Source organism: Rhizopus delemar, genomic scaffold (assembly GCF_000149305.1).
Source record: "Rhizopus delemar RA 99-880 supercont3.2 genomic scaffold, whole genome shotgun sequence".
Lineage (NCBI taxonomy): Eukaryota > Fungi > Mucoromycota > Mucoromycetes > Mucorales > Rhizopodaceae > Rhizopus > Rhizopus delemar.
In genome coordinates this window covers 4,407,587-4,434,829 of record NW_027137828.1, presented here as the reverse complement: position 1 = coordinate 4,434,829, position 27,243 = coordinate 4,407,587, and the positions used below count along the sequence as shown (strand labels likewise).

Here is a 27,243-nt window from a genome sequence, read left to right as displayed (position 1 = left end):
TATGATATCAAGGCCCCTTCCATGTTCGAAGTTCGTCAAGTCGGTAAGACCTTGGTCAACCGTACTCAAGGTCTTCGTAACGCCAACGACTCCTTAAACGGACGTGTTGTCGAAATGTCTCTTGGTGACTTGTCCAAGGATGAATCTCGTTCTTTCCGTAAGATCAAGCTTAAGGTGGATGAAATCCAAGGCAAGAACTGTCTCACCAACTTCAACGGTATGGACATGACCACTGACAAGCTCCGTTCCATGGTCAAGAAGTGGCAATCCCTCATTGAGGCCTTTGTTGACATCAAGACCACTGATGGTTACTTGGTTCGTCTCTTTGCCATCTCCTTCACTGCTCGTCGCCGTAACCAAATCAAGAAGACCACCTATGCTCAATCTTCTCAAATCCGTCAAATTCGTAAGAAGATGTTTGAAATCATGACTGAGGAAGCTTCTGCTTGTGATTTGAAGGAATTGGTTGCCAAGGTTACCTCTTCTGCCTCTCAATCCGCACAAGACGCTATCGCCGTCCGTATCGAAAAGGCTTGCCAAGGTATCTATCCCCTCCAAAACACCTACGTTCGTAAGGTCAAGATCCTCAAGGCACCCAAATTCGATGTCTCTGCTCTCTTGGCCCTTCACGGTGGTGCCGCCGCCGCTGGTGATGACACTGGTGCTAAGGCTACTAAGGAATTCGTTGAACCCCCTATTCAGGCTTCTGTTTAAGTACTTTTTTTTTTTTATTATTAAACAGCGGTAAAATATATCATGTTTGTGTAAAATATCTTTTTTTAATGTCTTTCACGTTCCTCTTTTCGTTGTTGAAGTGTCTCTCTAATCTTGACCGCAAACCATTCCCGACTTGTTTCTTGGTCAATGGTTAATATACGTGGTGTATTTTTCTTTACTTTAAGGTAAACGCCATCATTTTTTGCTTCTGCCGACTCAATCAGATCCAAAGAGAGATTAGAATTCATTTTAAAATCATCGGATTGCATGATGATTATGTTTTGATAGGTCAGGATGACAATCGCTTGATCATTTTCCATCACACTATGAGCAATATAATCATCATTAAAGAATTTTCTACTTTCCATTTCCTTGAGCCACATTTGTCCAAGTGCTTCTCGCTGAGAATATTGCTACACAATTTTTGTCAACGAAAAGTAAAATATAACCTTTGTTTCCTTTTACCACCAAGATACCATCTCTTCCTATAAAGCGGGGTAATCTTTCTCTACCAATCTCTACTCCTTCAAATACTGTCGTTGTTTCTCGAATACCAGCCGTAATATTGCTGGCCATATCAAAAAAGCCAACTACGGGTTTAGTAAATGCACTAAGATCAACCCACCTCGTAAGTATTACAAAAATAGAAAATCATACATGTACTTACCCAACCAAACCTCTACCTACGCCTTCAACAAATCCAATCACACCGTTGTCTTCAGCTCCTTCGATTGGACGTTTCTATTCCCCCTTTTTTGTCAGTTTCATGTCAAAAAGTGAAGTAGTGACAATACTTACCACTAGGCCCGCAACACCACTTGCAATACTTGTACCGAAATAACCAACTCCATGTGTAACACCATAAATAGCATGCGTTGGCTTATTTCGTGTCATATTCATTCTTCTTTTCTCTTGGAACTTTTTATCCATTGTCGCAGCAGATAAACCTTTCCCCAAACTTCCTGTAAACCTAGACATACTATCCGTCACACCAAAGATACTCTTTTTTAGGAATCCACCAACACCCTGTTTAAGAAAAGAAGATATTTTAACAATGAAAAAAAAAAGAAAGAAAAAAAGAACAAAAGTTACCCTAGCAATACCAATTCCCAAGTCTTGAGGTCGATCACTCATAACAAAGCCTTGATAGGGTTCATAAAATAGCTCACCAAATCCAGAACTTAATGTATTAAACAAACCCACAGGATTACCAAATATGTCAATACTACCCAATACGCGATGTATTTGGTAAACGATCTGTTCACGATAATGAAGAATAATGCGAGAAACCAAATCATCGGAGCTTGCACGGAGGTTATCTACCATGAGTGCATTGAGCTTGATAGGTGCATCATTGATATTTCCTAGAGTCATTGTAAACACATTGAAAACATAGCCAATGGGTGTATTCCTTGAGCCGACCCTATCAACAAATTGTATTAAACATTATAGGCAAAAAAGGATATCTTAGTACTTACTGCGTATCTTGGGCATCACTCATTTTTTCTGTTCTAACAAATGATAAGTTTAAGCGCATAGGTTGAATGCAAAATTCCTCAAAGTAATAAAGTGCATATGTTTTTTCAAAGGCAGGTTCTGATATCTCCATGATAAACATTTCGTTTCTATACAATCAAGTTGCATTTTTAAAACAATGCCTTTTTTTTTTTTTCTTTTTTAAAAAATACCTCTGCTCGGGTACAGTAGGAGCATTTTTAAATTGTGCAAAGTCCATCAAAGCATATAAAAAGTTTTCATCTGCTTCAAACGTCATTTCTTGTAAAAGAAAAGAAAACATCTTAAAGTAAGATACGCCATGTTGATCGTCTTTTACTTTATCAAGAGCGACATGAAGAGTCGGGTGAGTTGTCAGATCATTTGCTACTTTTGGTAAAGTAGTTGGGTAGCATAAAATTGGATAGGTTGATCCATGCAACTGATTATCAATCTAGATTTCGTACTATCAATACCATACCCAAGCCATCTCTTTATTATTGTTTTATTACCTGGAACCATTCGATACTTAATCGTAAGGACTGATACATGTTTGAGTCTGTGTACTTGAATTCAAGGTCCTTAATCGTGGCAAATGCCAATTCCTAAAACATGTTCTGTTTAGTTCAAACACAGTCAATCATCCTAACGAATATACCTTTGCATTCCTGTCAATGACAGATATACCCAGTCCAATCAGCTTCACTTCAAATACATAGTTGATTATATGCTGAATATTTATCGTTTCAAAAACCTCGCGGATACTATCTTCTCTAGATATCGATGCAAGTGTAGAGGTAGCAGATGACTTAGGACGATATAAGCTTTTTGATAAATCAAAATCAGTAATATGTAATACGAGGGCAGTATCCTTTGCTACGATATCAATGGATAATGTATTACTTCCAATATTGTCATCTCTATGCTTTAAATAACGGAAAGGCACCTGCGATCCAACTGCCTCAAAATTGATACTTCGACGTCTGTTTCCAACATGCAGCACCAGCTTTTTCTCTTTAGCAATCGTAATATCCCATGAGTACTTCAGCTTCTCACCAGGAGATAAGTGAAATTTTTTAGGTTTTGAAAATGCCTTCTTTTCCCTGCTTTTCAAGTTGTAATCATCAGGATCAATATCCTCCTGGGCAAAATGAACGTCTACACTCGAATCGTTAATTATATAGTATGGCCATTCATCATCTTCTGTAAAGGTTGTAAAAATGATTGAATCCGTTATGTGTACGGAAACTCTGACTAGATATGGTATTTCATCCTCTCCTCTGTCTAATTTGACATACACCTTTCCAATATCCAGAATGTTCACCGGGGAAGACCACCTTCTGCCTGGTTCTTGAAGGCGAAGACATATCCATCGTACATGAGATTTACTCGTTTGATACAATGCCATTTTCTGACCTGGCTTAATACCAATAGCAGAACTTGTACTAAATTCACAGAATTCAAGATCAATATCCATATTATTCTTTAATATATAGCGTGGTGTAATAGTAACAATCTTTGTGAATCGCAACGCGTTTTTTCCTTCTTCAACCTTAATGCCAGCGTGTCTTGCATAAGAATCCGTCTTTGAAAGTAATGTCACGTCTTGGCTATTGCCAACAGCCTCAAAACTAATAGGATCACTCCATTTGGAACCATCAATGGAAATCTGAGAGCGATTATAATTATTTGACTCTGAATATGAGAAAATGGCTGGGATGATAGATTCACCTTCTTTATAGGCAGGAATAGATTCTACCGGAAGTTTGCCTTGGTGATAGGAATGTTTAGGCCTTAAGCTGATGGGAAGGCCAGATTTGTTGATGATGAGATAAGGGGCATAAATACTGATATACAAAGAGTCGATAGAATTGGCTGTTCTTGATACATGCATTAACAAGTTTGTAGGAACATTGTCGTGGTCAGCAATGACCAATTTTTCGTCCACTGAGTTGTAATTGGGCGTAGTTCTAATAGTACTTACTTCGCTTGGCTTGTACTTGTCGGATTTTAAGTCCAACTGTATGTTTAACTCGACATCGCCTGGTAGACTATGAATATAAGACTTGGTATCCTTTTGAATGAATAAATCAAATCTTTTGTTTGAATCTATCTCCGTTAAAGAGAGATCAAAATCAAACGGCAAAAGGTTTTCGATCTCGATGGGTGCACAGAATCGTATTTTCATATGTGGATAGCGCTTGATGAGTGGACTCTTTTGGTGTACGTCTGTTTTGATTTGAAATAGATGAGGCATAAGCAACTCATCATCTAATGGAGAGCATTCAATGTATTTTGGAAAACTAGATAACAATACATCAGACCATACAAACATCTCCTTTCCCCACTGATATCTATCTGATGGTCTAACAACAATCCACTGATCAAAGCACAGCTTGATGGGGACACTATAAGATTCCCAAGCTTTGATTTTGACTACATCGGATAGAGCGCGTCTATTTTTATCCACAATCATCACTTCCATATCCTGCGAGGATCCGTTTTCCAATAATAAACCACTCCTAAAAATTACTTTCTTGATATGATTTTCCAAGCAAATGTCAACAATCAAGCGGTGTAAGATACCGTTGCTTTCAGGTTTAACACAATATGCAAATTGACCTTCTAGATCCACAGAAATGTTCATGATGCTTTCCCACTGATTTTCGTCAATCTGAACACCAAACAAATTTTTACCAATGTTAATCTTCTCCCTGCGTTTCTTCCAATCACGGAAAGTCCATGGCATGGATTTTCCATTTTCCAACATGTACATTCGCGTATCACCACTATCAGTATCATCAGACATATTCCAAAAGCGTAAATCATATCCAGTCTTATTCACAAGCAAATAAGGTAATACTCGACCTTGAGCTGATTCAGAAAGATGTTTGATCTCTGAGTGCGATTGACTGATAGCCAAGGCAGATTCAATAAATGAATGGGTCACGTTAAAATAAATCATATCCTTGGCATCTAGTACAACATGGGTGCTTTGATCTGTTGGGTTTTGAGTGGCCTTGATACAAAAGCTCCAAGGCTCCAACAGTGGCTCCCAGTGTGAATTCTTAAAATTGAAGGCTTTGATTTCCAATGCAAAATCAACATCGGCCTTTACTGCTCTCGTCCAGTCTGAAGCATTGATCTGGAACGGATTGATTTGAATGTCAATAAAGGGTAGATCATACAAATCTTCAATCAAGATCACTTGCAACCCTTCAAAGGAGGCAGTAAGAGATTCCTTGGACATGACTATATAAGGTTCGATGCTTTTGGGTTTTTCAAGATTTTGTGCTTCTGGAGAAAGGTTGTTGTTGAGTAAAATACCAGATAGACCATCAGCGTTGGTGTCGTCTGGTGATTTTGGATTTTCGTTTGTCTTGTCTTCACTTCCCATCAATTCCAAACCTTTATTTACGATGGTCATAATGAGCATAGCATCCTGATAAGATAAACGTAAGATAATATTCTTGACATGGAGGTGGACAGATATCAAGTTATGTATAGAGTTTGGTGCAGCATTATCTACATTTAACGAAATATCAAACTGTTCGACAAAATGTAAAGTAGACTCTCTTCTATTGTCCATGCGACAAAGAACCATACCAATACCATCTAGGCCAACTTTTAAGGTATCTTGTTGATCTATGGTGAGCTGATTGAACGATAGAACGACGGCCTCTGAGGATTCTCTTTCAGGTGAAGCAAGACAAATCACTTCCAAATCAACCACGTTGACATGGTACCTTATGACTGTAGGTGGTGCTTGCCCTTGCAGTTGCTGGGCGTTTTGTAATTGCCTATTTCTCTCCTCATTCCTTCCATGAGATTGTGCAAACTTTTGCGCCTCGGTTGGTTCAGTCACAGAAAAAGGCGCCATAAAGAAATCTTTGAGAAGCATGAGGTAGTCTAATGATAAAATGACTTTGGGGCTATCGACGACCACTTGGATATCCATTACAGATTTATTTTCATCTTCCTTAAAAGATTGCAACTTGAACTGGAACTGAGGTCCATCGAGTGTATTAGCAGGTAAAATTTCTTTAAACTTGGATTTGGATTCTACTCTGATATCAGAAAATTGGATAGACTGCATCTTGACTTCCATTAGCATGCTTTCATCTGACATGGTCTGCATTTTCATGGCAATTGTATTAAACAAAAGCCTAGAGAAAGCCTGGTTGGCTTTGTTTTCGGTACTTAAGCCATCCCCTTTCATGATCTTTAAGCAAATGGTGTTTAGTACAATGCAAAGATCGAGATTGATAGCCTTGGGTTTCTGAATTTTCTTATGTTTAGTTATTTGCTCGGAATGATGTGAAGCAACCGATTGGGGAGAAGAGAGAGGGCTTTTGGTATTGTCATAATCGTCGTCTTCAGAATGAGGAGTAGAAGGTGGAGAAGGAGAGGCCAAGAATGTCTTTTGAACAATATCCCATACTTTCAAAAGCGATTTATATTGTTTTTCTGTCAACAGCATTTTGACATCCGAGATTTTGCCCTTAATCTGTGTGTTGGGTCCGCTTACTCCATCAGGTTTTTCAAGATTTTTTACATCAAATGCAATATCCAAATCATCAATTATTGGCAACGTACGCTCCATTGATTTAACGGATTCATCTGGAATAACAAAGACAGACTGTAAACTAATGTCATAAAGACCACATTCAATTTGAGAAATAGGTACAAGCTTAAAAGAAGAGATATCATTTGGATCTCTACGACGGATTTCAATAAATTGGTTTTTGGCTCTAATTTCACCCAGATGAGCTACGATTCTGTCTTTATCTCCTACGGGGAATACGACCAATGGACTCTTGATTAAGGCATCAAAATGGAATCTACTCCCATCTTCTTGATACTGCTGGGCAGTTTCCACTGCAGCGTTCCTTGCAGCATCATAAACAGATTTCATCTCCAAAAATTCTGTCAAAAAGGTCAATGTTGGCTTAAGTGAGTCGGTAACAACCACCTGAATCGATCCCATCCTGAGCTTGAACTCTTGATCATATCCTGGGAAGCTATCTTTGTGCTTGGGATCGTAGGTCTTGTAGGAAAAATCGGCCAATTCTTCACCTACAACACTCACAATCAAATTCTCAGAAGCAGGCATATTGAGTGGTTGGCTAGAGGCTTTAATTGTGGTATCATCAGATAATGTAAAATTGCCAAATTTGCCTAGCACACTAAGCGTTGTAGGCTCTAACATGACAATCAGATCTCCAAAACTCAGCTCAAGTGTTCCCAATCGAAGACCGTCATTATTTAATATAAGGTCAACACTGTCCATGTGGATGGCAACTTTCATTCTTGATACATTATTAGTTTGTTCAACAGGTTTTTTAGGTACGTCTAGTTTAGATACCGATCTTCTTGTTCTAAACGCGTTTGATGTTTCAGACAGCAGTGAAGAGGCTCTATGGCTAGAGGATTCATCATAAAAGACATCACCATCTACTTCAACAGGATTATCTCCGGGGCTTGAAGGGCTGGTGAAGGTTTTCATGATCCAATTATAAACACGTAAAAGTGAATTTCGGGTGACGATGACTGTGAAGGTTGACAGAATGACATCCACCGTTTGATCATATCCATCATAGACATCAATAAAATGTGGATGGTCTCTCGATGCCTTTCTATACTTGACACTAATCAAGTTCTTGTCACTTTCTGTATCGTTATTTTCAAAAACATCAGAAGTAACAAGGTAATGAAATTCATTCCCATGTTCCATCTTGTCTGCCACGTTGAGTGCCTTTAGAGATACATCTACCAACAGATCTAGGGGTCTGGTAAGGACGGACAATTCAAAGCTTTCCAGTACAATTTCACAAAGCAATTCATCTCTTCTGTTGTTATCTACAATACAAGTTTCATGAAGCATAGCAGATACCTTGTCCACCTGGAATACCATTTTAAACTGCTCGGCGTCAGACACTGCCATACTTGTTATGGTGGAAGTCGAAATGGCTGTTGTTTCACTTTCTGTATCCGACAACAAAAGCTCTTGATCGCCCCAAAAGCGGGATTGAATCAGGTTGTGTGAGCTGGCTCGAGGTACAGGTGCCTGTATTTTTTGGGTGGTATCCTGTTCTTGGCTTGTTGTGTTGGGAATGACCAAATCAATAATCTTCATGAATGTCTTGTATTTACTGTCTGACACATTGACAGAAAGTAGCGGTAAATGCCCTGATATCTTAAACTTTGTAAATTCAGTCTTTCCTGGCAAGATGCAGAGCTCTATCAAGAACTTTAGGTCGATACCATCAACAAGACGCGGATCCATATCGCCTTTTAGAGCATTGTGCTGTAGCTGCCATAAGCATTCTTGAACACTTCCAATTAGAATCTTTGTTTCTGTTAATTGGAGATTGAACTTGTCATACATTAGGCTTTCGAGCTTTTTAGTGTCTTCTGTGTCATATTTTCGAATGTCCTTTGATTTGATTTCTTCAACTACTTTTGTATCAGCGAGTTCACTATCGATATTGATATGACCAGCATCAATGACCAACACAGGTGAATTCTCGTTCATTAAACTATAAGAATTATAAATTTAGCTTCATTTCAAACCAGAGCTTTACAAAAAAAAAGAACCTTTCTGGAATAAAGATGATAGGTGCATCCATGTCGATATCAATATCAATGGTGGTATGAGTCTCTAGTGCAAATTCTAAACCTGCGCGTGTCTGAAATTTTAGCTCTTCAAATGTATCTCCAGCCACAGCAATCAAGGCATTCACGCTTTCCATTTTTGAACTTGGTGGCTTAAAGAACTCTATGATGCCATCGATTAACACAGCACTGTAGATTATTTCCAAGTGTCTCATTTTCAATGTCAATGCATGATCAGCTGAGCTTAACAAAGGCTTATTTTCAAACACCGCTGAGAAGAGTGGGTTTGATTCACCTGTTGAACTGGTATAATCTGTGATTGAAGTAGATCTTCTTCTATTTAAATCATTTATATTGTAATTTGAGTCGATTAAAGATAGGCTATATAAAGCAATAATAAGTTAATGCGAGAATATATAAAATAGACCAAGTGCTTACTTTCTATTGCCTTTTGTTTTTGCACCAATAAGTTGGCGGTACGTTGTATTCTGACTACTTCCATCAAACAACTGAAGATCACCCAAAGCGGCGGCAACTTTAACAGATTCAATATATTGAGTTACATCCAAAGATACAGCATTAAAAACGAGTGAAAGTAATTCTTGCTCTGTCCTTTTCTTGACATTCCTCTTTAAAGTAAAAGAGCCACGATTGAGCTTTGTCTTTATAACAAGTTTAATTGTCTAAAATAATAGTTGAGTATATTTCTATATAAAAGAGCAATATAGTGTATCTTACATCTTTTGGAATATCAATAGAGGAAACAATGCTGGCCCTGTCTTCTTCATATTCAATGACATCATACAGCTCTTTTCTTTGTTCTTCTGTCAAGTGAATAGATTCATTTTCTTCGTTGTCATCAACACTTTCTGAAGATTTATTGGTAGATCCTGTGATCCATCCCCACCAATTTGATTTTGCATTTTCTTCCTTTTTCCTTTTATTTTCACGATCTAAAAAGAAGGAATGGGGTTATTCAATGTGTATAGAGTAAAATACCAGGTTTATGTTTAATACCTATCTTGGCCATTTTCTTCTTTAATTTTCCTTTAGCAATACTTCTATAGAATCGAATATCTTCAAAGGATAATATTCTTTCCAATTTCTCCAATTTCTGTGTCTGTTCAGATGTTGCCTCGTTCAACTTACTGGCAACATAGCACTCTATATAGCATACTCTTTGATCCCGACGGGTCCTGAAATGATCCCAGCTCCATTTGTATTTTTTTTCATGAATTTCAGACAATACGGCGTTTGCAGCAAATTGGAAATATTCGCGTGGATGTGTCTTGACTGTTTTACCCTTTTCTGGGTGATATTTAAGATACTTTTGCTTTTTGAGATTTGAATGAAAGAGGTCTAGCATGAGAATACAGTCTCGATATTGATGATCATCTAATCCAAAAGCAATTTCATCAAAAAGTAAGGTAACATCTGTTTTCGGTATGCGTTCACCAAACTTTTTGTTTAATTTGACTTTGCCTGTTCCTGAAACGGGTCGAAGTAAATATTGATGGTTCCTGTGTAAATTAGTGGAAGTAGGAATCTAAATTTTATTTTGTTAGTGAAACGCAGGTAGATAAATAGAAAGACACTTGCCATTTCTGTAAAAACCTCTGCTGCTTCTTCATGATGCATGCCAGCTAAAGATTTTGTGTCTGTATTCCAATAGACTGACAATGACTCAAGTGTCACAAGCTATGTATTGTTTAATATCAAAGCTTTTATTTATTTATTGTTTCCTTTTTACCTTGTTAATTGAATTTGTAGGGTCATTAATGAATTTTGGTTGCCATTCATCATCTGTTGATAATCCACTAAGCTCTTTGAGTGTGACACCAACAGCGAAAGGATGTCCTGGATCGGATATGTTGTCTTCATATCGAATATGAATATTCTTGATTGTAAATTGTAAATTATTAATCACTTTCGTAGTCAATTGACTCAAGAAACCATCATTTGACTTGTTATTTTCGTCCTCTTCATTACTGTTCTTTTGATCGGGCGAATCTAATAATTCTGCAGTTGCCAGTCGTCTTTGTTTCAAGTTGAATAATCTTTCTTCTTCTTCTTCTACAGAAAGCTAATAAAATATAAGATTTTTTTTTATTCCCATCATTCTCTTTTATATATATTCTCGTTTACTGTTGCTTCACTTTTTGGTTCGGCTAATAGGTAGACATGATCAATAACGATTTTTACAGGTTCACTTCTTAAATTAGACCAAGGAATGACAAGTGTAAGTTCACCCAAATAGCCTACAAGCAGACATAAGCTAAAACTGGCTTCTTTACTGTTATTTATTACCTTCTGAAACGTTAATAGGAAGGTGAAGTTTATCGAGTGCATCCCTACGTAATTTCAAGTTGCTGAGATTCACTTCACCTATGACATAGTGTATGTGTTAATAAAATTTAAAAAAAAAAATAGAATAGAAAAAAAAAACCTTTCCATATTCCAATCTTAAGTTGATCATAGTTTAAGTTGGAGACATAATTCTTTAGAAATCTGTTGAGGATGCTGGCAACAATTGATTCCAACATGCTTTTCTAATTTGTGAAAGCGGAGTAAAAGATGTAAAATAGACGTTTTCAATTTTTATGCAAATTATTATTTCCCAGTTTTTTTTTTGTTTAAAACTAATAAAAAAAACTTTAAGCCTTAATTGCCTAGACTACTAGCAGATTTTATTCCATTTGAGGGCGGACATTCTGTTAATAGAGACATCAGGCGAGAAGTTTGGAGAAGCCACCAGAGCTGAACCTGATGAAGAAGAGGAGCTACATGGTCCTGCTGGCTTTGTCAATACTATGATGGACATGATCCAAAGAACTGGATATGCCCAGTTTCTAGGGCTGACTGTGAAATTCGCATGAGTTCAACAAGGATTGTAAGGAGATAGTACTATGAATGAGAGACACACCGTATGCGTAAATCAAACAGTTGATGAAAAGAATTAACTGTAAGGGAGATAGATCGTTATTGGCAGACTGAGAATGAAGCATACGAAAAAGGCTACTATATGATACAAATAAAAAAAAAAAGACAAAAAAATAAAGGCCTACAGGATACTCCGGTGATGGGTTAGAAACGGTAGGACGGAGCGTCGGATAAAAGGATACCATCAAAGAGGTATCGCAGAAGAGTTAAGAGTGCTGGTGACGTAGTATCTATCAATAACTGCCAGCTGATATGCCTGTCAACAGTGTCATAAGCAGAATGTATCTCTAGGAACGTGAGTACAGATGTAATGTGATCATGTCGTTTGAGGATGTAGCGTGTTTCAAAGAGACAGAGTACTTGATCCAATGAACAATGATACTGTAAGAAACTTCAGTTAGAGATGGATGCTTGAAATAATGTTCCAGTGTCTTCCTGAAACAGAAGACATGAGTCTGCTAATGTTCGATCCTATAGCTTAGTTTATTCAGTCCTGTAAGCTTGCACCATTTAAGCATACAGTCAATCGATCTCTCGTCCCTGCATGTTTATCTGCTTATTGCTCATCTCGCTTACTCTCAAAACATTAGAAAAGATGATTGATATGAAAATAACTCAATCGGATTTGAAATAAGAAAAACAAATACTAGAGAGGACAAGAGATGGAAAAATGGATTGAAACAGTGATTATCATAGTTAAAGCAGGGATCAATATGCACATCAGACGCAGCTTTGGTAGATCAAAGCAAGGTAAACCTGCAATACCTGACTTTCTGTCAAGTAAAAGAACTATCACAATCACTGGGACAATTTACGAAAAAGGTGCCATTGATTTGACACGTCATAAGTCAAGGTTTGCTTAAAAGAAAAGAAAAAAAGAGATGATAGTAAGTCTCTGAAGATGTTGATGCACAAAGTGAACATTGATTGCAGCTTATTATCGATGCTATGAATACTTTGGATAGACATAAAATAACAGGAAGATATTTTATTATGGATAATATCTCTATTCATAAAGTATCCAATATATCAGAGATAACCAAGGTCTAAATCTATTTATTTGATTATTTATTTCATCTCTCTATTTTCCTTAAACTAGTTGAGTTGCTTTGGTCAAAAGAGGCTGTCTTGCTTCCACTCATAACTTTAGCTCTTGAATTACTGTACCATCAAAAGAAGTGACTGTTGGTAATGGCCAAATGTAGTTGGAGCATGCTATATTTTTTTCAGCAAATGCATAGCTCTTGAGTCTATGCTTTGGTTTTATAAAATAAAAACTTTTGTGTAAAAAAGGTACGCACACGATGACAGAATAATGCGCAAAAAAGTCGGTGCGCAAAAAAAAAAAGGGTCGGAGCACAAACGTTTTTTGAGATACACAAATTAAACAGAAAATCCAACATCAGAAAGTTGACTCTATTTTCTCAATCAAGATCACTCTTGATATAAAAGACTATAAAAGGAGAATAGAGTGTATGTGTTACTTTACAAATGTAATCTGGGGTAAAATGTAAATGACATCCAAACATATCCAACACACGTGTCGTTGCACAAATCTTGCTATTTTTTAAGGTGTCAAATTTTCAATCCATTTTTTTTTTTTCCTTTTTTCCCTTTTTTTTTTTTGTTTATTTATTTATTTTATTTATTACCACGCACACAAAAAAAAAAGAAAGAAAGAAAGAAAGGAAAATGCCAACTACATCGTCACCAAGTTCAATACCAGAAAATAGAGAGAAATGTAAAACATAACAAGTAAAGAAATAATATTCATTCATCATATTAGATATCGTTGGAGTATGTGCAATGGACAGAAAGGCTAGATCAAAGCCAATGAGACACATATTAAATAGGTTATTGATGCATGGTGATTTTGAAATTATTATTTTTGGTGACAAGACCATCTTGGATGAAGGTAATAATATCCCATTTATTGTAGGATGTTAATAGAAAATAGAGGTGGAGAATTGGCCTGGTTGTGATTTCTTGATTTGCTTCTTTTCAGATGGATTCCCACTGAATAAAGCAATTGAATACACAAAACTAAGAAAGCCTTATTGTGTCAATAATGTGATTATGCAAGCACTTTTATGGGACAGAAGAGTGGTATTATCAATATTAGATGCCATTGGTGTACCTACACCTCCTCGCTTGGTTATATCAAGGGATGGTGGTGCAAAAGTAGATCCTGAAGCAGCAGCTACTTTTAAATCTTGTACTGGAATGGACATGGATCGTGTCTTAGCAAGATATGCCACTGATACCAATTCTATTTTTGTTGGTGACCATTTCATTGAAGTGAACAATGAAAGATTGGAAAAGACATTTATTGAAAAACCAGTGAATGGTGAAGATCACAATATTAACATTTATTATTCTCAAAAAAGAGGAGGCGGTGGAAGAAGATTATTCCGAAAAGTAATCCTGTTTTAATATTAAATTAAATTATTCATGCTATATTCTAGATTGGTAACAAATCAAGTGAATTTGACCTTCAATTGACCACACCTCAATCTGATGGATCTTGGGTTTATGAGAAATTGATGGAAACTGAAAATTGTGAAGACATTAAGCTGTACACAGTCGGACCTCAATTTGTTTATGCAGAGACAAGAAAGTAATGTGAAATGATGACAGAAGAGATAATAACATGTTATAGGTCACCTACAGTGGATGGACATGTCAAAAGAAATACAGACGGAAAAGAAATTCGTTATCGAGTGAAGCTAACACAAGAAGAAGAAGACATTGCTAGAAAAGTAGCCAAAACGTTCGGGCAGACAGTATGTGGATTAGACATTTTACGTGTACAAGGCAAATCTTATGTGATTGATGTCAATGGTTGGAGCTTTGTGAAAGGAAATGAATTTTATTATGATCAATGTGCAAAAATACTCAAAGAGTTATTCTATCGTTCAGTTCAAGAGAGACCACTCTCTTTGGCAGATCAAATTCCACCCGAAATTTTGCCTCAGAATTCATGGAGACTCAAAGGATTTGTCGCTGTCTTTCGTCATGGGGATCGTACGCCAAAGGAGAAACTCAAGATTTCAATCTTGGAGCAGCCATTTATTGATTTGTTAGAAGGTTCAAGACGTGAAGTGGTCTTTAGACAAAAGCATCAACTTGAATCAGTCATGAAAGCATTGGATGCCTGTCTTCAAATTGGTTCATCAAACAGTTTAATGGCATTAAGAGAAGTATTAGAAAGAAAGCAAGATTTGCCAGGTACAAAGGTTCAATTGAAACCTAAATTTGATAAAGAAACAAATCAATTGGTTAAAATTCAAATTGTTGTGAAATGGGGAGGAGAGGTAATCTAGCATTATTTAAACATGATCTCATCTATCCTAGTTTACACATGCTGGTCGTCATCAATCTCGAGATTTAGCAGAGAACTTGCGAAAAGATATGAATATATTGAATAGACAAGTATTGGAAGATGTAAAGATGTTTAGTAGCTCAGAGAGACGCGTTAGAGACACAGGTGAATGTACCATTTCCTTAAGTGAACAAGTATTTATATTAGAACATTAGCACAAGTGTTCGCTCGGTGGTTTCTCGGGGATCCTGAAACGTTAGAAGGGGTCATTTCCGAAAGTAAATATTTGTTGGACGACAGCAACGCAGCAAAGGAACCCTCTGATGCAGTAAAGAAAAGATTAAAGGACCTTTTAAGACCCAATAAAGATATTCCAGAGTGGATGCTAGCTCAGATGGGTTGGGATGCTAAATTACCTCAACCTTATGTTCTCTTGCAAGAAATATCAAATCAAATGGCATGTATGCAACGTATTATGCATAACAATTGGGTCACGGAAGAAGTAGACAGTATACAAAGACGCTGGTGCTGCTTTGATTCGCCTAATTTGTTTAAAGAAAGATGGGAAAGAATGTTTCGTCAATTTACTGTTGAAGAAGAAGCCATCTATCCAGATCCTTCATCTATTCCAGTCTTGTACGATTCACTTAAGTATGACGCATTACATAACAGACCTTTTTTGGAAGCTATCTTTTATGAAAAGGAGCAAAGTGATTTACTCAACAAGTTATACAAGAATGTAAAGACTATGTTTGACTTTGTCGCACCTCAAGAATTTGGTATTTCTGATAATGAAAAGAAGAACATTGGTATGCTTATTAGCTTCCCATTATTAAAGAATATTTTGACTGATTTGGATGAAATGCAATTTTCTGATATACCAAGAACGCGTTTATATTTTACTAAAGGTAAAATAGTAAAGTTTGTTATTTAGCCTCACATTCATTTATTCTATAGAATCTCATGTACATGCCTTATTAAATCTTGTTTATCTCTCAGGTGTTCCTACAAAAGTACCAAGAAATATTTTACCTGAATTAGACTGTAAGCTTATGTAAACTAGGGTGACTATTGAAAGCTAATATCGATCATAGTCTTGACACAGATCACTTTTGAGTTGTATGAAAGAAATAGACATAGTGTTCCTGAAAAGGAATATTCTCTTCGTATCGGATTCAGTTCTGGTGCACATTATGATAGCGTACTCGATCTAAAGATGGATGCTGAACATTGTCTGAAAGTAACGCCAAGAAGAAATCTAATCCCTCACTTATCATTAGAAGAAGTATTGAATTATCATAAAGGTTATTTAAATGTACCTAATTTAAAGAGCATTGAAGAGCAGATAGAAGAAAGAAGACTTTATTATGCTCAAGAAGATGATCAATAAAATTTTTTTATTATTCATGTTTTGATTACCATTGGCCACATTGAATGAGCAAAGTAGGTTCGAAAAGAATGTATCCATTTTGAGCATTCAAGTTTATTACTTGAAAAGAGTTGGGTCCAATAATTTAAATATTCATTGAATTATTGTTAAGGGTCATACTCATATACTGTTTTAAACAAAGAACGTGTCTATGTAGAGACTTTCTTTTTTTTTTTTCCCTTTGTTCAATGTATTAAAAAAGAAAATGTTGTCCATTTGACACCTGTTAGTACCGTATAAATACAAACAATTTTCTGTATTTTTTGTTATTATTCATTCCATACAATGATCAATACTCCTCCCGACAGACCTGCAAAACCTGCTCTTCCAAGACCCTACCCAGCTCCTATAAAGAGATGATCAAGCTTATAAGCAACATATTATTTTGAAAATAAAAGTGCCCATCTTTTTTATTTCAATACTTTGTATGAAAAAATATGTTTTTACGTAAGAGAATGTACAGCAAATAGTTTCTATTATTGATTTCCTACGATTTGTGAATAGATTACAAAAATTTGACTGAAATTCTTGCAATTTAAAGGTATTTGTATCTCGCATGCAAATACCTTATACTTTCTCTCTGATGTTAATAAATTTGACTTACTTTTCAATCTATGTTTATCTGTTACCCTTGTTCAAAATTTTAAATTTAATTGACTTGGTCACAATCAATTCACTAATCATAACAGGCCTTTGTTTAACCACTCCTGTCTTGTTGAAGATGTCAATAAAGATGGTTACATACTTCTTTACTACTTTGCAATCATAGCAGTCTATTAATCATCTTTAATCTTTCTCTTTTCCGATGCTTGATTGCAAGAATCGTGTGCCCTGGCTTTTCTTTCCCCGCAATAGCTTATTTCCTTTCTGTTTGGCACAAATAATCTGTTTTAAGCAAGAAATATTCTTTCATTCAGCTTTATTATTTCAAAAAAAAAAAATCGAAATGAGTAGACTCAACTGTTGAAAAAAATGCGCTGCTTGTAGAAAATGATGATATCCAATCAAAATGCGCTTTTCAATTGATACAGGCTAGCAAAGCTATATTAAAAAGGGAGAAAAGAAGTCAGTGTTAGTCATGTTAAACATCAAGAAACATTGTTGTCTTCGCAGTACTTAATGAACGAATGTATTAATATAATAGTCAAGTCTTTAATTTAAAAAAGGGGAGTCTTACGATCTAAATGCATACGTGCAGGAGCTTGGTTTATGCATTGCATGTAACACAAACAATTTAGAAGAAAAAAAAAGACATGAAAATAGCTTTTAATAAAGTTCAATTTATTAAGGAGAACAAGCAAAAAGATAGAAGCAAAGAAGACACATAAAATATTTTAAAAACCGTGAATCTTGATGTTTGCTTTCTTGGCAATGCCTTCAGTCACTAAAAATTCAGCCATCTTTACACGTTGATCACCTTGCATTTGAATAATTTCACCGTGCTCTTCGTCGTCGACGACTGTACCATTACAGGCAAAGGCCTTCTTTACTGCCTTCAATAAACGTTTGCTGTCAATTTCTTTTGGTAAGCCTTGAAGGGTTGTTAAGGTCTTTCTACCGTTACGTTGTTGAATACGAAGGTCTGAAGTAAAATTTCGTTGATTAGATTTTTTTTTCTTCTTGCATCATTATAAAATTTCACTCACGAAGGTAATTGGCAGTGTTGACGCTTCCTTTTTCTTCTTCGACATCAGCAAAAGGGTCTATGGATTTTTTTTATTTTAGCATACGAATCTATGGTTGTTTTCTCTTATGTTTACCGAAAGGTGAGTTAAGATCGAGTTCAGACATAATCGATGGATGGATGGATGGATATTATGTGTTTCTTCCTTTTTTTTCTTCTTATCTGTCTCTCTCCTTTCTCACCCCCTTCTCACTCTCAGCACTGGCTTCATCTGCGCGCCCTTTTTGTATCACCGTCACGGTGTTAATAAGAAGAGTCGCACTAAACATTTCAGATTCCGAATCCATTCTATCCACAGTGCTTTCTATTGTTTTATTTTATTGATTCAAATATTTATTATTTGTTATCTTTCAGCCATTTATGGTCACATGTTGATCAATAAAAAACCTTGAATCTTATAAAAGTAAACCAAACATAGTAATTCCTATCCAAACTTACCTTTACACATAGCTGGATCAATTCTAATAATTATCGCAGAACAGATTTGAGACATTTCTCAGAGGGCTCCGATCCACAGTGTTCCGCCGACACAACGGAAATAATGCTAAGGGAATAAAAAATAGACATAAAAGAAAGCGGCGAGGGCATCATACAACAACAATAGGAGAGAACCTTATGAAATTCCGATGTTCTCTCCTTTATATCTTCTTTTAAATAGTATTGATGAGGATATATTGAGCAAACCACAGCCTAAATAGAAGTCATTTTGCTACCAGAGCCATGTTATGTTTTCTCGATATTGGATACCCAAAGAAACCGAGTAGGAAGAAATATCTAATAAAAGTCGTGTTTTTTTTTACATGAAGCCAACAAGATACCGATACTGGACAAAGACAGAAAGATACTGGCAAGAGTACCTTTACTGATGTATGAAAAATGTAAAATGGAAGGATATGTAAATAGTCTAATTTTCCCTTAAAAAAAAACTCTTTTTTGACTGATCATGATTCATAGTACTTATTAGAGACTTAATCAACCTGGATCAAAATCCAAACTCATTTATCAAAATAGGTGGACATATATGTGCCAATTACGTCTTTGATCTAGGCTCTGGAGTACAAAATTTGGTCCCTTTTGTTAGTGTGGCTGATAATGATATACCTTTTGGAGCAACACTTTACATTTCTCAGTTGGAAGGCTTGAATCTCGGATAAAATCAAAGATATAATGGATGTATAAGAGAGGATGCTACTAGCTGGTCTTTTGACTGTAACAAGAATGACATACAAAACTTTTATATATTCAAATTGTTTTTGATAGCATGTCAAATCGATTTCTTTATACCGATTATCTTTAGTTGGATATCGTCAGGCGTGTTTCAACTAAATCCAGTAAATGTCAAGTAAAGAACTACATCACCACATCATATTTATCTTTTGTCAAAGCATCAACAGATGTAAATATTATACTATCATTATTAGAGGTTAAATTTGTAAGATCAACCATTTCACAAAGTGTTTATTTGAAATGATATCTTTTCCTTTTTTTTTTTTTTTATCACGCATAATTTGTTATTGAATCAACTGTTAAATACACCAAGTTATAATTATAAAGTGCATAATAAATACATTCGTCTATCATCATATTTAATGTCCTCAAAAGGCAAGTAATCTTGCTATTTATAAATCAAGTATAATGAAAGCCTCATTAAAAGCATGATTAGAAACAACGTTAAACAAAAGGTATTCTATGAAGCCAAATGGTTACCATGGAAACATCACGGATCTTATAGCAGATCTCCTTTACCTTCTTTCCGTGGTTGTCTGGATTTACACTCAGCAATTAAAACAAGCCCTTTTCGTCATCGCTTTTTCTATATAAAATGTCAAATAATTGCTTTGTAACCATACTATTAAATTGATGTAGCTGTTATACATGTTCTTTTCTTTTTCAATAGTTGTCTTGATCGTTTGATAGGCTTCTCAAATCATCCATCGTTCACTTTTCTTACAAATAAAGTAATACATCTTATACCGAAATTCCCCATTGTCATCTGCCTTAGAAGCTCGTCCGGCTGTTTTCGTGATTGAAATGATGAATAAGGAAATTTGACTCAAAATAATAACAAAACAATGAGTCAACTTGTACAGTTTCATACAAGACAGCCAACTACTTTTGGTATCAAATGGATTAAATTTCGCTAATTGAAATTACTATTTTTTGCTTTAATTAGTTTGCCGAGTTCATTTGACAACAAACCGATGCTAGTGTCTTTTTTTGGATTGATCAAATTACTATTTTCTTTGTGTGTTTGTGTGGAACTGAAATAATCGAGAAATTCGTTAAAATAAGCTTACCAATTAAATAGTACGGGGGAATCAACTGATTTCCAAAACAAAAATAAAAAAAGAATCACGCCAGAAAAAAATTCAAAAAAAGAAAAAAAGGTTGAAAATATGATTTGTCAAAGAGTTTCTCTCTCTTTCTTCTTCTTTTTGGATTCAATCAATGGAAAAACTACAGCAGAATATTCAATCATCAACAAATGATGATTCACCTTTTATGACTCTAACTCAGTTTGATACTGAATTACAACAACAGGCACAGTTTGCAATACAACAAGAAATAGACGCATGGCAAGAGTTTGAGAATTACTTACCTCAATTAGACTATCAGACTATAAATCAAAGATCAAATAATAATAATCAATTTCATCTGTTGTCTACTCAAAATGGCAGTGACAGCTTAAAGTTATATCCGCCACAGAACTGGTCAGGAATAAAGACGACTCAAACCATGGCTTTTGTATCACCGACCACTGATCCTGTCATTTCACCTTTTAGTAGTCCTTCATCCGCATTGGAACCACTTGGATCTCCTGGGCAACAGGTCTCATCGAATGACCCTTCTTCTACTGCAACAACAGCAAATACAACGATGAACAATACACCCTTAGAATCGCCTATACAGTCTCCCACAAATAAATTGTTTTCATTTGATTTTTCTTTTTTATCTGAGCAGCAATCTAGTACTACTACTACTACCAATAATAATAATAGTGATAAAGGTAGACAATAGAATGCATTCTCTATTTATTATTAAACCTTACTAGTCGATCTATCTTTTTATGATCAAGAAAAACCATTTGACTCAAGCAATACACCACCACCCATCGTACCCCAACAAAAGAAAAGAGCACATAATGTGATTGAACGTCGCTATAGGAATAATATCAATGAGCGTATCACAGAACTTAAAAATGCTGTTCCAGCCCTTGTTCACGCAAAGATAAAGGATACCACAACAGTCAAACCAGGAACGAAACGAGGCCGTAAAAATGCAGATGAAGACGAAGACGAAGAAGAAGACGGCGAAGAGTACGTTGACGGCGTTGCTGTTGCAACAAAGCTTAACAAGGCTACTATTTTACGCAAGGCAACTGAATATATTATGCATCTAAGACGTAAAGGTGAAGCACTTCACCATGAGAATGATATCCTACAACGTCTTGTTCGACAGCTACCCGGTGGTCAAGATGTCTTGAATCGATATCTGACTCAAAAATCTCTGCGAGAAAAGGAAATGCATCAGAATTATCTATTTGAGCGTAACCTACAAAAGCAAATGCAACAGCAGAGACGTAAAAGTACAGCTGGAAGAAAAAAATCTCGCGTCTCTAAACATGATACAGCAAAGCCACTTGTTCCAGCTGCACCGTCTGTGACCAACCGTGTGTTCATGGCCGCCTTCATGGCTATCAGCTTCTTTTCGACCTCTCCTCTCTTTACTGGGCCAACCACGAAAGAACAGTTTGAGAGTCACCATCATATATCTCGCACAGCAGATAACATGTATTCAAATAACAGTAGCACAAAGCATACTTTCATTGCCTCTCTTTTTCCAACAAATGATGGCTGGTAAACTGAACAATATCTTTATTATTCTCTTCATTAACCAAAATCATCCACAGGTCTATGCTCAGAACTACTCTTTTTGTCATCTGTATTTTCCAGCTCTTTTTACCTCTTTTAAAGTCCATGATCCTGAATGGAATTAAAGTAAAGAGTGTTAATAAAAAAGCAAGAATCAAGTCTTCTTTAAGTGGCAATATCGGTACTCACGTCACTTCTTTAACACCCGGCGATCAGAAATGCATGCAAATCTACAGCATCCTTGCCAAGTCGTTAGAAAACGAGCCAAACAATAAAGCAGTACTTTATAAAAACTATACCATCTCATTTTACCTCGCTCTATCCAAAGAAATCGCCCGATTTGTCTCTCGTCACTGGTTAGGTTTTGAAATTCTCTATGATGATGACAATGCACTAGCACCTCAAGAGCAGTGGGTCCAAGCATGCAAATGGATTAAGTTGAATGAAGTCGAGTGTCTCGGAGGCAACCCAGAGCTGACTCGAGCTTCGATGCTTTTCTCATGTTTTCGTGTACTGAATTTGATAGACGTCATGGATGACGACGAAAACGAGTACGTTGAACAATCTCGTTCCCGTGTGTATGCCACGGCTGCTTTACAGATGGCCCTCATCATTCCTCATCACGGTATAGCCGAAACATTATCACGGTACTTTTGGCGCCTGTCCATGTATGAATCTGGCCTTGAAGACGACCCTTTGATGAATGCGCTCACGTATGATTGTCATGAAGACGATGGTGAAGATCGTGTGGAGGTCATGATTAAGTCTCGCGCCTGGTATGAAACATTGGAAGTCATGAGCCATCAAATACATCACTTTGACAGTAGAGCCTGTGGGCTGTCTTTGTCCATGAACGCACCAGTGCTTGTACCTGTCGGTATCCTTTCCACACTTCATTTATTGGATAATTTGCAAACACAGTTTGGTCGTTTGATCATTTCGGTCACTACTCCTGCACCTTCGGACGAACTTGATCAAGAATACTATTATTACTCAGAGTTTAGCGAAACGGTCTTTGCTCAAATCCTAGACATCACAACCCCACAAGAGGCATCCGAGCAGGTTGATGACTATCACTCTTTAGCTCACTGGCTAGCTTCCGTAGGTGCGATTGTAGAAGCTCTCTGGAAGAGTGATATCAAAACGGTAAATGCACTGATCAAGACGGTACTAAAAGATATTCCTCTATCTCTTGTTTCTCGCAAAATGATGGATGAAGAAGACATAAATACGGTACGCCATAAGGAGCGCCAAAGTCAGCTCGATCAACTTACCAAAAAGAGCATGACACATACCTTAATTGGCGCTGCTCTACTAAAAACAAACGATTTACAGCAAGGTATTGAAGAGCTTTGCAAAGCGGAAAAAATCAAAGCGACCATAAGAAGCCTGTCTGGTCGTCTTGATGGAAACCAGATAGCCAAGCACGATGAAGAAGTAGATCTTGAAAGTTCAGTCATGGCGCTGGCTGACTTTGTTACAGCTGTGACCGGACTTGAGGCATGGATCACTGCCTGGCGCTTAGTGCCTAGCTGTGTAACCAAAGACAGAGACTCGTGGGAAGAAAGATTCATCAGACAGGTCCGTGACAGTAGCTTACAGTTACGTAGAATGATCGGTCGTCATTCTCTAGATGGATTGCGAACGAATGATGCTATTGTTGAAAGGCTGACTCGCCTAGGCTCTTATGTGTCAAGAGAAGAGTATGCTGATTCAGCTTGCGATTGCTCTTCTGAAGATGAAGAAGACTCTGAAGAACTTGGTAAAAATACCGTACATGTGCGTCGCCCAGATAGAGCTTTAGATATCCTTCGTGGTTTAGCTTAAGTGTAACTTTATATTTTCATCGTATTTTTTCCCTTTCCTTATATTTGTTGTATATGCTATTCTTTTTTTTTTTTTTTCCTTTTTTTTTTTTCCTTTTTTTTTTTTTTTTTTTTTTTTTTTCCTTCTTCCCCATGTATTATAAATATTTCAAGACAAGTTTTTATTTTCTTTTATTTATTTTTCTTTACAAGATAGAGAAGATGGAGAAGATTTGTATGTATATGTAAATATGTGTGTAGGTATTCAATAGAATGATATATGTGTGTATATAAGTATGATTATTTTACATTATTTTTTAAAAACATCAGGTGCTCATCGTATTCTTTGATTTTTCCCTTTAATACATCCAATCTATCATATACCATGCTTAAATTTATATCAAGTGAACCAGTCACTCGCTGCTTGTTATATGATTCTCCTGTCTTTAAATATCTTTCAAGCTGTTGAAATTGATCATGAACATGGTATACACGCGTAATCAGCACCAATTGAGACAGTATTACCAAGAAAAAGGCAATATACACCAAGACATTCAGTTGAACATTGTAATCCAACCAACTTGCAGGATTTTTCAAGGACCTCTTTGGAGCTAGTCGCAGTATCGTCAGCAGCTCTTTATCCTTTATTAATTCTTTGGCCAGGCCAGGGTTAGCTAATACTGAGGCTAAATGGTTATACTGTCTAAACTGATCATCAGCAGCATTATTTTCAATGACAGCTAACCAAAAAAAGGGGTAAACAAATTGTATTCTGATGACAATGGAACTTACAACTGATCAGTCCACTTTTCTTGAACGCAACTTCAAAAGTGATAAGAACTCGCACCTTTTGTTTACTAACACGAGTAATACATGTTCGACACTGGATACAGTACACAGCACCCATTGGCATATCTGGCATAGATTTTTTGGCAGTAACGCATGAATAGTAGGGTAACTGAAACTGTTCTCTTTTTTCGTGGAATAAAGTCTTTATCATTTTTATATCTTTAACAAGCTGAACATCAATAAAGTTCTGGCATGTATCTATCTTTAACTTACGTTTTTCTGAAGCTTTGATTCGTCTTTTTCCAGTGATATTTCTTGAATTATTTTTCCATCTTTCTACTTGAACATCTTGTAAAAAAAAACATTAGCTTCATATCTGTCAAACAAAACATATAAACTAACCTTCAAAGTTTTCATAGCGTTCTAAAAAGCGCTTGATAAAGTCTGTCTCAAAAAGCAATTTATCGACAGCTTCAACCGTACCTGGGTATACTCTGTCTAATGCTACGTAGCCATATTGTTCATTATGTTGCATGCAAGGGCATGTCACTGCCTTGCCTGTAGAGAATCGACTCACCAAACTCTGATGTGATTCGCCACGCTGCTTTCTATTATGTTCACTTGGTTTAGGCGGTATGACAATCGGTGAAGACGTCATTTTGGTTGCATAAGAGTCCGAGACTGACCTGGGTCGATTGTTTGATGTTGTCGACAATTTCAGTGGTGTGTCTTTGATTTTGAGTAACGTGGTGCCCATTGGCTTATTGTCGTATGTGGTTACTGATGGTTGGGAAACAATGTCCTCCTTTATTAACGTCTCATCGGTTAGCAAATGTGGTGGGGTATTTGGCATGATGGCAGAGTCCTTTGAATGTGTACTTGAGCGATTGCTAGAACTGGCTTGATCATGTTTACTTTCTTCATAAGATTGTGTGATCGATGATGATGTATTGAGCGATGATGAAGATGAAAGTGATGATATTCTTTTATGCAGTTTCCATATCTTTACTATTTGGTCATAAGCTTGATCACGCAATAAAAAAGAGGCAAAAATATGCTACAAGTCATAATATTAAGTACGTAAAATAATTGCTATATAGTATTGTATCTGCATACTCTAGAAGTAGATGTGGCAATCATAATCCCATTAGGAATAACCTTGGCTGTCATTCTTTTTTCCACAGCAGTTATTTCATCAAAATTTATGACCAACTAATATCGCTTGTTTAGCAACTGGCCTTTACGCACATTTTCTATATTTATAGTTTACATTGGTAACCCAGCCAAAGATATTTGCTTTAAAGCATACATGATGTTCAGATATATAAATGTGTCCCTGTAATAATATTTCTTTTTGAAGAGCACATTTGTAAACTAAAAGAATGATATACTTTAGCTTCTGTCTCGTACATGCTTTAATAAAATTAAAACCTTCTATAAGCACATCTGTTTGTGGAACACTTTTGAAAAGCGCGTGAAAAATATCATTTTGCTTTTCATTGGCCAATTGGAACTCACAAAGAGCGGCGAAACTGCCGGGCCGTTCGTTTCCTGAAATTATTTCAATTTCAGAGGTCGATGCGAGTGGTTCATGGCTGTCGACGGATAAACTTGATTTGTCGCTTTTAATACTTGCTTTACTTAATTTGTCTTCTTTGTCTTTACGTTCCAAGGAAATATCATCACCTTTTCTCGATTCGGCTGTATTCTTTCTACTTGATTTTTTCTGTTCCTGACGTTTGTATTTATCAAGTGAAGATAAAGAGGAGGACCGACTGTGACGCCGAGAATATTTCAATGACGGTGATGTACTGGCTTCATCATTGTTATTAGCTCTTCTCGAATCTAAGCTGTATCTTGGTGTATCTTTTATTACAGAGCTAACCGTTGTTAACATACTTGATTCTTTTGATTTTCGTCGTAATAATTGGAAAAAAGGATGCGATGATGGTTTTGCATTGGGCATATTTATTTAAAATATCAATGACGTCGATCTGAGGTTATCTCCTTTTTGGTTTATTTTATCTGTGTATCTTGTAAAGAAAAAGGAAAAAAAAGATTTATAAACTTTTTAAGCTACAGTTTATTTATTTCAAGACCAATGAAAGCTTAAAACTTTCTGTTATAAAAAATAGAACACGTTGGTTATTAAATTCCCGAAATAGTAAACAGTTGTTAAAACATACAAAAACATATACAATTTATTATTTTCTATAAGCAGGGGGTTTTTTTTAAACTAAAATCGTCTTACTCTTTAATCCCTCTACTCAATACTGAGGGAAGAATGTCGAATGCGTTGCTATATCCTGTGACAAGTAAAAAATAGACTTTTGTTAGGAATTCATGTGTAACACCAATTCATTACACAAAAAATTCATTCAAAATAGCTTAGCAAATTCTTCATTGGTGTTAGCGCTTTGAAAAGATGAGGGTTCATTGTATCCTGATTTGCTTGACATTAAAAGCCTCTAAATATGTTCTGTATTAAGCGTTTAAATCATTGCGAATTTCTATTATCACTACCATTATTGTTGCTCTACCGGCAAGTCTTTGTGTTTTCTGTACTTGTTTTATTT

The 27,243-nt window shown here is 36.2% G+C and overlaps 7 protein-coding genes across 7 annotated transcripts; 3 read left to right on the top strand and 4 right to left on the bottom strand.

The window, feature by feature from the left end:
• Positions 1-21: 21 nt before the first annotated feature.
• On the top strand, positions 22-714 carry RO3G_03965 (uncharacterized protein; the record flags this gene model as incomplete). Its single annotated transcript, XM_067658555.1, has 1 exon — positions 22-714. The coding sequence occupies one exon, from the start codon at positions 22-24 to the stop codon at positions 712-714; it is 693 nt and encodes a 230-aa protein (XP_067514656.1).
• A 322-nt stretch (positions 715-1,036) lies between these two features.
• RO3G_03964 (uncharacterized protein) lies at positions 1,037-11,369 on the bottom strand (the record flags this gene model as incomplete). The annotated part of the gene is made up of 19 exons (XM_067658554.1): positions 1,037-1,041; positions 1,183-1,202; positions 1,385-1,458; positions 1,516-1,743; positions 1,810-2,140; positions 2,196-2,342; positions 2,406-2,653; positions 2,724-2,816; positions 2,870-8,750; positions 8,809-8,989; positions 9,122-9,207; positions 9,265-9,509; positions 9,565-9,779; positions 9,976-10,372; positions 10,441-10,524; positions 10,577-10,909; positions 11,029-11,084; positions 11,134-11,211; positions 11,273-11,369. 19 exons carry the CDS (start codon positions 11,367-11,369, stop codon positions 1,037-1,039), a joined length of 8,799 nt encoding a protein of 2,932 aa, XP_067514655.1.
• Positions 11,370-13,572: 2,203 nt separating this feature from the next.
• RO3G_03963 (uncharacterized protein) lies at positions 13,573-16,478 on the top strand (the record flags this gene model as incomplete). Its single annotated transcript, XM_067658553.1, has 8 exons — positions 13,573-13,681; positions 13,772-14,184; positions 14,232-14,383; positions 14,426-15,080; positions 15,121-15,253; positions 15,304-15,996; positions 16,046-16,132; positions 16,183-16,478. The coding sequence occupies 8 exons, from the start codon at positions 13,573-13,575 to the stop codon at positions 16,476-16,478; spliced, it is 2,538 nt and encodes an 845-aa protein (XP_067514654.1).
• Positions 16,479-17,851: 1,373 nt separating this feature from the next.
• Positions 17,852-18,308, bottom strand: RO3G_03962 (translation initiation factor SUI1; the record flags this gene model as incomplete). The annotated part of the gene is made up of 3 exons (XM_067658552.1): positions 17,852-18,099; positions 18,164-18,220; positions 18,278-18,308. 3 exons carry the CDS (start codon positions 18,306-18,308, stop codon positions 17,852-17,854), a joined length of 336 nt encoding a protein of 111 aa, XP_067514653.1.
• A 2,629-nt stretch (positions 18,309-20,937) lies between these two features.
• RO3G_03961 (uncharacterized protein) lies at positions 20,938-23,900 on the top strand (the record flags this gene model as incomplete). The annotated part of the gene is made up of 3 exons (XM_067658551.1): positions 20,938-21,208; positions 21,254-22,058; positions 22,112-23,900. The coding sequence occupies 3 exons, from the start codon at positions 20,938-20,940 to the stop codon at positions 23,898-23,900; spliced, it is 2,865 nt and encodes a 954-aa protein (XP_067514652.1).
• A 278-nt stretch (positions 23,901-24,178) lies between these two features.
• RO3G_03960 (uncharacterized protein) lies at positions 24,179-25,837 on the bottom strand (the record flags this gene model as incomplete). Its single annotated transcript, XM_067658550.1, has 5 exons — positions 24,179-24,618; positions 24,671-24,847; positions 24,941-25,015; positions 25,070-25,724; positions 25,784-25,837. The coding sequence occupies 5 exons, from the start codon at positions 25,835-25,837 to the stop codon at positions 24,179-24,181; spliced, it is 1,401 nt and encodes a 466-aa protein (XP_067514651.1).
• Positions 25,838-26,224: 387 nt separating this feature from the next.
• Positions 26,225-26,633, bottom strand: RO3G_03959 (uncharacterized protein; the record flags this gene model as incomplete). The annotated part of the gene is made up of 2 exons (XM_067658549.1): positions 26,225-26,277; positions 26,309-26,633. 2 exons carry the CDS (start codon positions 26,631-26,633, stop codon positions 26,225-26,227), a joined length of 378 nt encoding a protein of 125 aa, XP_067514650.1.
• Positions 26,634-27,243: the final 610 nt, after the last annotated feature.